Genomic DNA, 14,053 nt, shown 5'->3' with positions numbered 1-14,053 from the left:
TGTCATTTGTGTCCCTTGTCACAGGTGCAAGTGAAAGTGACTGTGACCCAGTGCACTCTTCTGAATGTGTAATATATATGTAGATGACATATGCACAGTGCGACGCAATCACTCACTGCCCAGCATATCCCTTATGCTCCACTACATGTGTAATGTTTGTTCTGTGTGACAGGATGACATCATTGTGTGCTCTTCAAAGGTTTTTAGACCTGGAATAGAAGCCACAGCTTTACATGCACTACATGTACTATGCCTCTTCTCTTGGGGTGTGATGTAGCTGGTGCTCACTGCCTCTTAGTTTCATTGTCATTGCAAGAGGGTGTTGGTGTACTGGCTTTGACAGGGCAGCTGTACTGGGTCTCTGGACAGTTCCCGGACAGATGACTGGTCTACATACATTGTGAAAATCATGTTATGCAGTATGTGGTATGCTACAAACATCTTACAAATGGTGAAAAGGGCATCCTGCAGAACACCACTGGACATATCCAGGTAACAGAACTGTGCCTTCTGCAGGCCATACACACTCACAGTAATATTTTTCATTTGTGCAATGGTGGTAATATCCTGTTTTTGACTGATGCTGTGTAGGTTGCACACCATCAACTAGGGATCCAATGGACATCCTACATCGCTTGAAACACAGTGGGGACATAAGAGGGGTTACTTTAGTGAGATATATGTGTTACATGTGATCTTTGGCTATATCTTTATCTATGTATATTTCTACCTATAGCTATAAATAAATAAATATATTGGCTCCGTGCCATTGGTTGAGTGTGTATTTGGTTGATAGCTGTCGAGTCGACTATTTATGGTTGACTAAACTGCTTGTTGATAGGTGTCTGAGACAGAACAATTGAAGGAGGTGGGAAATATACACTTATCCTGTGTTTCTACAAATTTGGAGTTAGTATATATAAATAGCAGGAGGTGTGGGGTGTGCAGGGGGACTTGTCCACTGTAAAAAGCAATGCTTTATTTGTTTTTTTTTGCATGCACTGTTGCTGTGTTTCAGCCCATGTGTAGTTGCTTGTCAACCTACATGGTTTCAGTTTAAAGATGTTGATATTTAGTGTGTCGATAATGGGTAGATTTGATGTATGAAACATGTTCTTTACATAGCAAGCACTCTTTCCCTAAACTTTGTTTCCATTTCCCAGGCTGCACACAATACTTAACTCATTAATGTCTACTGATAGTCAATTAATGAAGTGTGACATTCCTGACTACATGTAAAGCGGATCTCAGTTACCTAGAGCTGTAAGTTAGAAAGAATATTAAATGTGAGAAAATCTTTTCAGCTGAACAAGAAATGCAGCCCTTTGTGTTCAGCTGAAGTCATTTTTTCACATTTAATATGCTTAACTATGGCACTGAGTAGCACAACTTCAGTATCAGGCTTTAGATGCAGTGAAATAAAATGGCTTAGTGTGGTTTGTCTTTTAAGTGCTATTAGAATGAATGGGGTGAAGCAGTCCCCACAGTTAGTGCTACATGGGTGATTAACACCACAGTGTAATTAACCTTGTTCATAGGTTCATAGATTCGTACTAGGCTACCTGCCCTTGTGAGCCATTGTTAGCCTAGCCAATTATCCCCTGTGAGACCCAAACCCTGTACCTTGTGTTTGTAAGGCAAGCACCTTAACTATTAGGCCACCCTCCCAACAATTGTTGGCATTAATTACCTGTCTTAGTTTAACATAGCAGACTATCTCCACAGGAACTTTTTCCTCTTCTGCTTACATGTCTTTTACTCTCATCTCAGACTCCAAAGATCTGTCTATCTGCATTTAATTGTCCAGCATATAGCATGCTCTCTCGCTAACCAAATTTCAAAAAAATCTCTTTAGTTATCCCCTACCTGACCTTTAAAGGATTCCCAAACAATTTTTCTCTCTCTGCAGAGCTGTTTTTTCTCATTAACCTTTATGACTTCCAGTACAGCTACCTCACTGCAGTACATATAGATTCAATGATAATAATAATTCTATAGTTGTAGCTTTTAGTCAGGTAGTCTTCCTACTAAACACAGACAAATGATTGGTGCCAAAGCCACAGATAGAAGCTTAGTGCAAAATAGATGCATTGTTATTCCCTTTGAAAAAGCTAACATCCCTGCTAATTACAATATAGACAGCACCCCACTAAGTGTAGACCCAGTGGCATGTGATCTAGGTATTCAGGTTGATAGCAATCAGAATTTTGATCTCCACATATCCACAGTGGTAATAAAGTCCTTCTGTATGGCACATCTCATAAGTAAAGGCATCACATCTGGATCTAAGGATGTTATAATTCCATTATACTCTGTCCTCATCAGACCAATAATTGAGTACAATGCTCTGTTTTGTATGTATCTCACCAGACACCTACTATAGATGGAAATACCAAAGAGGTTTCTCACCAAGAAAGTACATGGGACTCAAAACAAGTCCTATGCAGAAACACTGATAGCCCTGTCACTGTCTTCTGTCTCCTACAGGCTGTTGAGGGGTGACCTGTGCCTGGCTTACAGGGCAGTCTCTGACCTAGCCCTGATGGAAATGTTACACATTCATAAATCAAACTGCACAAGAGTCACTTGCTCCAGGGATCTTAACCTAACCTCTGACATGAACAAATCATGCTGGAGAGATAGATACATCTTCCAGTGACTACCCCTTCTTTGGAACAAGCTTCACATTCATGTGAAACAGAGCACCTCCCATACCTTCTACAAATGCAATCTAGATGAATGGATGGGTGACTGTAAATCCACTCCTGGGGCGGCACCCATGTCCCTCATGGACAGAGACAGTTGGTGTTAATTACCATAGACTCATGCCTCTGTTAACTCTATTCACCTAACTATGGGCAAGTGGGGCAACTCGGGATAAATATGGCTTGGCTTGTAAGGGCTCCTGGGCTGTTAGGCTAGGAACCTCCTATGAACCCATAATATATTTCTCTGTGAAAAAATGCATAATTCCCTGAGAAGGGATATTTCTTTATAGCAAATCCATACTAACCTTTAAACTTAGCTTTAGTTGATAAGGCCCAGTTATATGCACAGACTTGAAGACCAAACAAACTTTGTGCTTTCAAAACTTTGTCTAGTTTTTCTTACTCACCAAAGCAAAATCAACCACTTGTAGTAGAGACAACCAGAATCAGAATATAGAGCATGCTTGAGCCACAGCCTTGTAAAGTAGGTTATTTGCAACTCTTATTTTCTGTGAAATCTCATGCATATATTTATCAGATTACTTGACCATAAGCATTGCTCCCAGTGGAGGTGATTGTCTCCACATCTTGGTTAGGTACTTATTTCATAAAGTGAAGGGCTAAGGATAGAGTGTTGTGTTGTAAATGGCAAGCATGGTTATGTGTAAGCTTGCACAAGTGCAGACACTGACGAAGTCACTGATCCCAGTGGTCTGTTTGCATATTACTTTATTTCTTCAATCTATACATTTACAGCACTTTTCCTGTATCATGCATTATCCAGACAATGAGATGCTCTGTCTCCACTAACATCATTAAAGAAACGTACAAGTTGTCTGGTTTACTCAACACCCCACTATGGTAAGTCTTAGGCAGTCATAGCACATTTCCATATATATGTAGGCATGATGAGCATTATCCTAGGGTTTGGGATAGCCTGTTATGAGGAGACCAAATATAAGGTTAATTTGGACACATCAGGCTGGATATCCTTAATTATTACTGAGATGCCAGTGTAACATAATACAGCTATAATGCTTGAACTGATCCCCATTTTAAAATTAGAATGCTTCCATTATACATAATGTTCAAACACTATCTTTCTCTTTTTTAGGTGTTCCTCCAGGAGTAGTGAATATAGTGTTTGGGATTGGTCCCAGAGCTGGAGAAGCCCTTGTCTCACATCCAGAAGTGTCACTGATATCGTTTACAGGAAGCACAGTGACTGCTCAGAAGATTACAGAGAAGAGTGCCCCCTACTGTAAGAAATTATCCTTGGAGCTTGGAGGCAAGAATCCTGCCATCATCTTTGATGATGCCGATCTTAATGAGTGCATTCCAACGACTGTGCGATCTAGCTTTGCAAATCAGGTAAAATTAGAGTGAGAGAGGAGAACCTGAATTTAAACAGAAATGATGTGGTACAGTATTGGTCATTTAAATAAATGACAATGTAAAGAAAACAAGATATTTAGCATTGCAATTTGATATTGAAGAATGATTACACATTTGTTTCATTTTTAGTTTTTCTGATTTTGTCTTAATTCATTCACTGCAGTCGTCTTCCCAAAAGCCAGTTTGTCTTGTTTTAAAATGGAACAGTAGCATGTACTTTTTTGTTTCTAATAGTGGAAGCACATAACACCTAGAATCATTACTTTATCTAAGTTCAAATTATATTCTTTTTTGTTCCCGGTCACCTGCTGACCATCTGTCTGTGAACTCCTGTCTGCTGAGTTGCACCACTTGTTCCCTGGAGGTGAATGACCCTCAACCCATTTGTCCCTTTGGGGTGAGACCCAAGCAGATTAGGAATTGGGGCTGTCATACACTCAGAGAATGGGTCATTCTCTACTTTACAGAGCTGCTTCAGATATATACAGTTGCTGCTTACTGAGGGTGTATGGGTGCTAACAGATATGCCAACTCTCTCATACATAGCACACCACTGCAGTGTAAGCATAGTAATCTCATTGCTGTGGGCAACTGAAGTGATACCCTGACCTCATGTGCCAAAATGGGAAATAGGGAGTATGGATGAATGGATGGATGTATCTGCACTCCTGCTTGTGTTGTCAATGCAGTGAGACAAACCACCATCCTCCTTCCATGATGAGTGAGCTGGCACCAGGCACTTATTCCCATTTTCTCCCACCAAGTCAGTCAAGTATCTTTGCCACTAATTAAATGTGTGCCACATGGGGCAGAGGTAGGGCTTCATGTCTATACACCATGTAGCTGGGGAAATAATATTATTTGTACTGCATAAATGTTCAGAATGCAGTATACATGTTCTACAGCTGACTGCAACAGAAAAAAAACATTAGTTTTGGACAAAGTGATGGTTTTCTATTGCACACACACACACACACACACACACACACACACACACACACACACACACACACACACACACACACACACACACAAAAGATTGCAAGCATTCCTTCCCAAATGCAAAAAAAAAAAAAAACACACACACACACACACACATATATATATATATATATATATATATATATATATATATATATATATCTTCTTCTTCTTTCAGCTGCTTCCGTTAGGGATCGCCAAAGTGGATCATCTGTTCCCATTTCTTCCTGTCCTCTGCATCCTGCTCTGTCACACCAACCACCTGCATGTCCTCTCTCACCACATCCATAAACCTTATCTTAGACCTTCCTCTTTTCAGGTTACCTGGCAGCTTCATCCTTAGCATCTTTTTCCCAATATACTCTGCATCCCTCCTCAGCACATGTCCAAACCAACGTAATCTTGCGTCTCTGGGTTTGTCTCTAAACCTTCCAACCTGGGCTGACTCTCTAATATACTTATTCCTAATCCTGTCCACCCTCGTCACACCCAGTGCAAATCTTAACATCTTTAACTCTGCCATGTGCGGCTCTGACTCCTGCCTTTTTGTCAGTGCCACTGTCTCCAACCCATATAACATAGCTGGTCTCACTACCCTCTTGTAGACCTTCCCTTTCACTCTTACTGGTACTCGTCTGTCACAAAAGACTCCTGACACTCTTCTCCACCCACCCCATCCTGCCTGTACTCTCTTCTTCACCTCTCTTCCACACTCTCCATTACTCTGAACTGTTGATCCCAAGTATTTAAACTCATCCACCTTCACCAACTCTATTCCCTGCATCCTCACTATTCTTCTATCCTCCCTCTCATTCACACACATATATTCTGTTTTAGTCCTGCTGACCTTCATTCCTCTTCTCTTTAGAGCATATCTCCACCTCTCCAGGGTCTCCTCCACCTGTTCCCTACTCTCACTACAGATCACAATGTCATCTGCAAACATCATAGTCCACGAGGACTCCTGTCTGATCTCATCTGTTAACCTGTCCATCACCATTGCAAATAAGAAAGGGCTCAGAGCTGATCCTTGATGTAATCCCACCTCCACCTAAAACGCATCCATCACTCCCACTGCAGACCTCACCGCTGTCACACTACCCTTGTACATATCCTGTACCACTCTTACATACTTCTCTAACACTCCCGACTTCCTCATACAATACCACAACTCCTCTCTAGGCATCCTGTCATATGTTTTCTCTAAGTCCGCAAAGACACAATGCAACTCCTTCTGACCTTCTCTGTACTTCTCCATCAACAGTCTCAGAGCAAACATCGCATCTGTAGTGCTCTTTCCTGACATGAAACCACACTGCTGATCACTAATCATCACCTCCCTTCTTAACCTAGCTTCCACTACTCTTTCCCATAACTTCATGCTGTGACTGATCAATTTAATCCCTCTGTAGTTACTACAGTTCTGCACATCACCCTTATTCTTAAAAATTGGTACCAAAACACTTTTTCTCCATTCCTCAGGCATCCTGTCACTTTACTAGCAAGGTTTGGCTTAAGGTTGTTATATTTACACTTAGTACTTTTTACTTAATTTTTCACACTTTAGATGTGGGTTGTGTCTCTATCTTTTTTTTATTTTTACTTTTAGTAAAAAAAAAATTTCATTTTATTTTATATGTCCCCTCCTTTAAAATAATGTATACTTGGGAATGACTATTTATTTTTTTTTTTTTTTTTTTTAAATGTACACATTTTGTTTTTTTTTTTGTGTATTATTTTTTTTAGAAATATAATGAATTTTATTTTTTGTTTTTGACTGTGTCAAAAATATTGTTTTTTTTTATTTGTCACAGTCTTTTAACTACATCAACAGTTTAGCATTATGTTAAACTATGCTGCCTTTTTTTTTTTTTTTTTACTTTCAGTTTAATGCAGCATAATTTGTGCATAATTTTATTAATTTTGTCTTCAATTAACTTTCTTAACTTTTTTATTTCACTGCTGTTTGTTTGCCTTTTTTTTGCAGCTCTGAAGCCACCATATGTGTGTGGTGAAAACGCCTGTGATTTCAAATTTGTTTTAATTTTTTGGGGACTTGTTGCTTTTCTTTGTCTTCCTTTTCTTTTGCTTTCAGACTTTCCAAGATTTCATTAAACAATTTAGTTAAAAACTCCACTGCCATTTCACCTAAACACCTCCATGCTTCCACAAGTATGTCATCTGGACCAACAGCCTTTCCATTCTTCATCCTCTTCATAGCTATCCTTACTTCCTCCTTGCTAATCTATGGCACTTCATGATTCACTATCCGCACATCATCCAACCTTCTCTCCCTCTCATTCTCTTCATTTATCCACCCCTCAAAGTACTCTTTCCATCTGCTCAACACACTCTCCTCACTTGTGAGTATGTTTCCCTCATTATCCTTTATCACCCTTACCTGTTGCACATCTTTCCTAGCTCGGTCCCTCTGTCTAGCCAGTTGGTACAGGTCCTTTTCTCCCTCCTTAATGTCCAACCTTTCATACAACTCTTTATATGCCTTATCCTTAGCCTTCACCACCTCTCTCTTTGCCATGCACCTCATCTCCTTATACTCCAGTCTACTTTCTTCATCTCTCTGACAATCCCACTTCTTCTTCGCCATCCTCTTTCTCTGTATACTCTCCTGTACTTCCTCATTCCACCACCAGGTCTCCTTGTCCTCCTATCTCTTTCCAGATGTCACACCAAGCACCTTTCTAGCCATCTCCCTTACTAGCTCTGCTGTAGTTACCCAGCTATTCGCTAACTCTTCACTGCCACCCATTGCCTATCTTAACTCTTCCCTGAACTCCACCTCACAATTAACCTTTTTCAGTTTCCACCATTTGATCCTTGGTGTTGCCCTCACACTCCTCCTCCTCTTCTTGATCACCAGTGTCATCCTACAAACCACCATCCTAAGCTGCCTAACTACACTTTCCCCTGCCACCACTTTACAGTCTCCAATCTTCTTCAGACTGGCCCTTCTACATAAGATATAATCCACCTGTGTGCATCTTCCTCCACTCTTGTATGTCACCCTATGCTCCTCCCTCTTGTTAAACTACGTATTCACCACAGCCACGTCCATCCTTTTCGCAAAATCCACTACCATCTGACCTTCTGCATTCCTTTGCTTAACACCATACCTACCCATCACCTCCTCATCCCCTCTGTTCCCTTCACCAACATACCCATTGAAATCTGCTCCAATCACCACTCTCTCACCCTTGGGTACAGTCATCACCACTTCATCCAACTCACTCCAAAATTTTTCTTTCTCATCCATCGCACACCCAACATGTGGAGCATATGCACTAACAACATTTATCATTACACCATCAAATTCCAGCTTCATAAACATCACTCTATCTGACACTCTTTTCACCTCCAAAACACTCTTAGCATACTGTTCCTTCAGGATAACCACATCATGATAGACCACTTTGAACCCGCCTCCCATACACCTAGCCTTGCTCCCCTTCCATCTGGTCTCTTGCACACATAATATACCAACCTTCCTTCTGTCTGTCATATCAGCTAGCTCTCTCCCTATACCAGTCATACCGCCAACATTCAAAGTTCCGACCCTCACTACCACAGTCCTAGCCTTTACCTGCCTTTGGGCATGCCTTCCCCATAGATATAGTCATAGAATAGAGAATCATAGGCAAGCATTTATCTGAAATTAGAGAAGGGGCTTACTGTACATCAGTACCCTGACTAGAGAACAACCGTTCTCCAGCAGGGTATTAATGTACAAGCAATGCCCGCTAAAAAACGTCTACCACTTCACGGCAGCATATCAAGCCGCCGTAGAGTTTAGACTGAGAAAATGGAATGGCCGCCATTATTTTATGCTTGTTAAGCAGTGCTTCTGCTGTTTAGCAAGTGCAAAATAAAAGTAAAATAAAAAAAAACTGCATGTTTATGTTTGTGTGTGAAAGTGTATACGTGTGTGAGTGTGAGAGATTGGTTGAGCTACAACTTTACGCTCGCTAAGCAGCGCTTTTGCTGTTTAGAGAGTGTAAAATACAATAGGAGTGTGGGTATGTATTAGTGTGTGAAAGTGTATGCCTGTATTAGTGTGCATGAGAGATTGGTTAAGCTACTATTTTACACTAGCTAAGCAGCGCTTCTGCTGTTTAGCGAGTGCAAAATAAGCATGTGTGTGTGTGTGTGTGTGTGTGTGTGTGTGTGTGTGTATGTGTGAGAGAAAGTGAAGTGCAACAGCGAGAGCGATCCCTGGCAGCATAAACTAAGACCTTGCATAACTCTTGACCATAACTCTCGGCACAAGAAATCTAGACAGAGCAACAAATAATGGGGAAACAAAGGGTTTAAAATAGGGATGGATTTTGACTATTGTTCTTATAAACTTAGAAAGTTGCTAGAAAAACAGATTTCATTAGCATGCATTTTTCTCTGAAACAGAGCTGTGTGTGTGTGTGTGTGTGTGTGTGTGTGTGTGTGTGTGTGTGTGTGTGTGTGTGTGTGTGTGTATGTGTGTGATGACTACCTGCAGCAGCAGTAAAGAGATTTACAATCTTCTGCACCTTTCAGTTGAAGAAATCTTTGGGAAACAAAAGCTATAAAATAGAAAGTTAATCATTGCTCTTATAAAATTGCAAAGCTGCTAAAAAGTAAAGGATTTGTTAGCATGAATTTTCTGAAGGAAAAAAAGTCTGAAGCTCAAATGTATGTCATTATTTAGTAATTTCAATCTCCAGTGACTGCCAACTAAATGATTTAGGAGTAGGGGACCAAAAATAAAATAAATTACCTGGTGATTTTTTAAATGTTACATTTTTGGCTGTAAAATGCTTCCTCCAACACCATTAACATATACTATAACAAGTTTGAAACATTAGGTGGAAGAACTATTTTACATCAAAAATATAGTAAGAAAATATATAGTAATAAATATATATATATATATATATATATATATATATATATATATATATATATATATATATATATAAATAAGTAAAACACAACAATTTTACAGGGAGCCCATTCTGTAAGTGCAATAATGCCCTTCAGGACCTCATAACACCCCTGGGCGGGCGTTAATTACACATTAACACACCCTGTCAAGCATTATTGCTTACTTAGTATTTTGTGTAGGAGGGCTTACCTGTTTTACTTCATATTAATTGGAGGTAAAGCAAACACTTGGGTTTTCCATAACATTAAGTATTTGAGTTTTTCCTTTTTTTCAGCAGATTTGGAGAAAGTACCATTTTTCAAAACACAAGATTCAGTTTTTGTCTGATTTGAGGACTTGTGTGTTTTTGTCAAATAAATAAAGATGTATTTGTAGTTAGTCTTAGGATCTAACTTTAGCATCTAAATATTAAGTTTGTTATCTTTCTTCTGTTTTGAACCAGAATGCAGGACATTTAATTATCGCAATTGCCATCTGCATTTTTAGAAGGATTTTTTAATAAGCTAATCCAGGAAAGAAAATACAGCAATATACTGCCCCAATTGGCTCAGCACATTGCTGCATTGTATTTTTGAGATTACCAACATAACTAAAAATAGCCAGTTGTCTTTGGCCTGGGTAACTCTTTTAGCCTCAAAATTTGCTTTAGTGGATTTTGTCAAGGTCTTGAATAGTTTTGTTTTTATTCAATAATGAGGGCTCTGTCCTTCTGGGAATTCTTCTTCTTACTGTTTACCAGTTTTTTTCCTTTTATTGTGGTGAGCATAGCTACCTTTCACATAGTTGACCGGAGTTCGATTCCTGACCAGTGCAAAAAGTCTGTACATTTAAACACTCATCTTGATGGTGCTGTGGAGAGACAAAATTGTGAAACTATTATGTGATAACCTGGCTACTATTAAGTGATAACTTGGCAAAATTTCAAGCCCCCATAAACCCTGAGAACACTAATGCCTATGTGGTACTGTTCACAGAAACTCTATGTAGATAGAGGCTGCTGTACCCACCAGGAAAAGGCACAGAACAAACTCAAAAAAAAAAAGCCACCCAGGTGGAATCACAACATTAATAGGTAGTATAACAGAAGGAAGAAAATCATGGAAAAATTAGAAGGTGTAGCACTTAAATAGATAAAAGCATGCTCATCAAATTAAACAAATACCACAGAGGACAAATAAAGTCAAACAAAACAAAATTTGAGGTAAATTTGGCCTCCCAGGCCAAGGACAAATACAAAGCATTCTTTGGCTATGTCTGCAACCTCAAAAACAATACACAATTGTGGGCAGCGCTCATTGTTAATGGAGCCAACTAAACTGAGCCAGAAGGTTTAGCAAACCTACTGGCATACAAATTGAGCTCTAACTTTTCCCCTCTCTCCCCTTCAACCTCCCCTCAGGAAATATCATCAAATATAATTCCCCCTACTGTCACCAGGGAACAGGCCCTCAATGCTTTCCCTCTAAGGCCAAGAGCACTGTATTGATGGGCCCAGCCAATATCCCAGGATGCCTTCCAAATAGAATGAAACATGACCTATCAGGCCTTCTGCAACTGCTATTTCACTGTAACCTCCAAACAGACATATTGCTTCATGAATGGAGAACAGCAACAGTCATCCCTCAGCACAAAGTTGGGCCATCTGCAGACCCTGGAAACTACAGAACCATAAGTCTCACTAGTCTCATATGCAAAGCTATGGGAAGAATTATTATGGAAATGATCAAGAATGACTTAGGAAACCTTGAAACACTGAACTAAACCCGATTTGATTTCAACAAAGGAAGCTCATGCTTACTCAACCTGGTTGACTTCTTTGAGAAGGTCACCAAAGCAATGGATTAGGGCAAAATGGTTCATACTGCCTACCTTGACTGGGCCAAGGCATTTTACACAATACCCAACTTGGGCATTGTAGATAAATTCCAGAGGTTATGTATAAATTCTTATGTCACTCTGTGGAGAGCCAGATGGCTCACAGACAGGACCCAGGAAGTTAGAATTGGGGAGTCCACCTCTACTAAAAGGCCAGTAACAAATGGAGTCCCTCATGGATTGGTCTTGGGACTGCTGCCTTTTGGCATTTACTTCTCTGAAGTCAAGGCCAATTTCAAAGGCCTCTGACTGACCAAATTTATAGATGATTGCAAATTAGGAGCAGTCATAGGATGCTCCACCAACACTAATGTTCTACAGGAAGGGCTGACACAGACAAATAACTTATGTCAGAGCCACGGACTAAAACTAAATGCCAAGAAATGCATAAAAGTATCCTTTTGGAAGTCATTCATCACTGGTAAGCATATTGACAACACACCTACAAGAGTCAACCCAGTAGTCAGGGACACACATGGATAGTAATCTAGTCTTTGACCATCACGTGTGTACAATCTTGAGGAAATCATTCTATGTTGTGCAACATATTGACAAACGTATGGCATCTAGATCAAAGGAGGTCATTGTTTGTGTGTATTGAGCATTCATCAGACCTATCACTGAGTACAGTGCCTCCTATGGTATGCACCTAGCCAGGCACATCCAACAACTGGAAAGTCCGCAGAGGTTCATCACTGAAAGAATGCAGGGATTAAGTAACATATTCTATGCAGACTGCCTCAAAAAACTCCATTCCTATATTCTGTCTACTACAGGATGTTGAGGAGAGATCTATGCCTGGCATACAAGGTATTGTCAGACCCCACCCTGATGGACCTCCTGCATATCCACAAAGCAAACAGCACCAGAATTGCCTATTCTAAAAACTTAAACCTTGCCTGTGATATAAATAGGACCTGCTGGAGAGACAGATATGTATCCTAGAGACTTCCTCTTCTCTGGAATAGGCTCCCCATCCAAGTGAAGCAGAGTTCCTCTCTAGCCTAATTCATGTGTAGCTTGGACAATCAGATGGGGAACAGAAAACACATCCCTGATTTGGCACCTATGTCTCTAGTGGACACAGGCAGCCTGTAAATGGTTCATCTCCCAGGCCCTTGCTTACACTTATCAAGAGTACCAAAACTTGTCAGATATTTGGGATGCATGGCTAAGCTTATAAAAGCCCTTGTGGTCATTAGCCTAGTTCACGGCTGTGGAACTATGATCAAGCCACAGTCCTAGGTATTTGAAGGTGGAGGCTGTCCTGATGGAATGGTTGTGTAGGTCAAAGATAGTTAAAGAGTAAGGTGTTTGGTGAATTTTTGTGGAGTTTCAAAAAGCATAATTTTGGTCTTGGTGGGGTTGAAAAGTATTTTATGGTTTATGAGCCATTAGTGGAGCTCATGTAAGTCTGACTGGAGTTGGCACTGAATGTTGATGTGAGATTGACCTCATTGGTAAATGACCTTGTCATAAGCACAGAAAATAATTGGTAAGTAGGTGAGGTCACAAGGAAGGTTATTAATGAATGTGGAGAAGAGGAGGGGGGCAAGAATGGATCCTTGTGGTACACCTTTGGTAACAGTTGCAGATTCTGATAGGAATGATCCTATTTTCTCACTGAAGTGCCTGTCAGGGAGGCAGTTTTTAAACCAGGGAGTAGCATCTGTATTGATACCAATTTTAGTTAATTTGTGTTGGAGAAGATAGTGGTCAATGAGGTCAAATGCCTTTGTCGGGCCAATAAATAAAGCACCTGTAAGGAAGCCACTGTCAGAGTTTAGCAGGATGTCATCTATTAGGGACCAAAGTGCTGTCATAGTACTTTGTCCAGGTCAGAATCCATGTTATTTCGAGAAGAGCAGGTGGTACTTCTGGATATAGAGGGAGAGTTGGGTGTAGACTATATTTTGAGGAAGGCTTCCTAGAATTGGGAGGATGGATATTGGACAGATGTCAGAGGTATCTATTGGGTTGGATTGCTTTGGGAGGAGTTTAATTAAAGCAGTTTTCCAAATCCATGGCATAATGTTTTGTGTGAGACATAGGTTATATATGTGGATGAGAGGAAGACATCGATGCTGGCTGCTGTGATATACGAGCCAGGGATTTATGTAGTCAGATCCAGAAGGGGTGTCAGTGGAAATATTTTCAA

The 14,053-nt window shown here is 40.2% G+C and overlaps 1 protein-coding gene across 1 annotated transcript in view; it reads left to right on the top strand.

The window, feature by feature from the left end:
* The window catches only part of ALDH8A1 (aldehyde dehydrogenase 8 family member A1), a 660,663-nt gene that overhangs the window by 522,554 nt on the left and 124,056 nt on the right, over nucleotides 1-14,053 (top strand). Inside the window, exon 5 of the mRNA XM_044076268.1 lies at nucleotides 3,823-4,079. Within this exon, the coding sequence (XP_043932203.1) occupies nucleotides 3,823-4,079 (257 nt within the window). The remainder of the gene's footprint in view (nucleotides 1-3,822; nucleotides 4,080-14,053) is intronic.

This window comes from Protopterus annectens, chromosome 1.part1 (assembly GCF_019279795.1).
Source record: "Protopterus annectens isolate FY-2018-M chromosome 1.part1, PAN1.0, whole genome shotgun sequence".
Lineage (NCBI taxonomy): Eukaryota > Metazoa > Chordata > Ceratodontiformes > Protopteridae > Protopterus > Protopterus annectens.
Note: the sequence above shows the minus strand (reverse complement) of the source record. Positions and strands in the feature narration are given on the sequence as shown.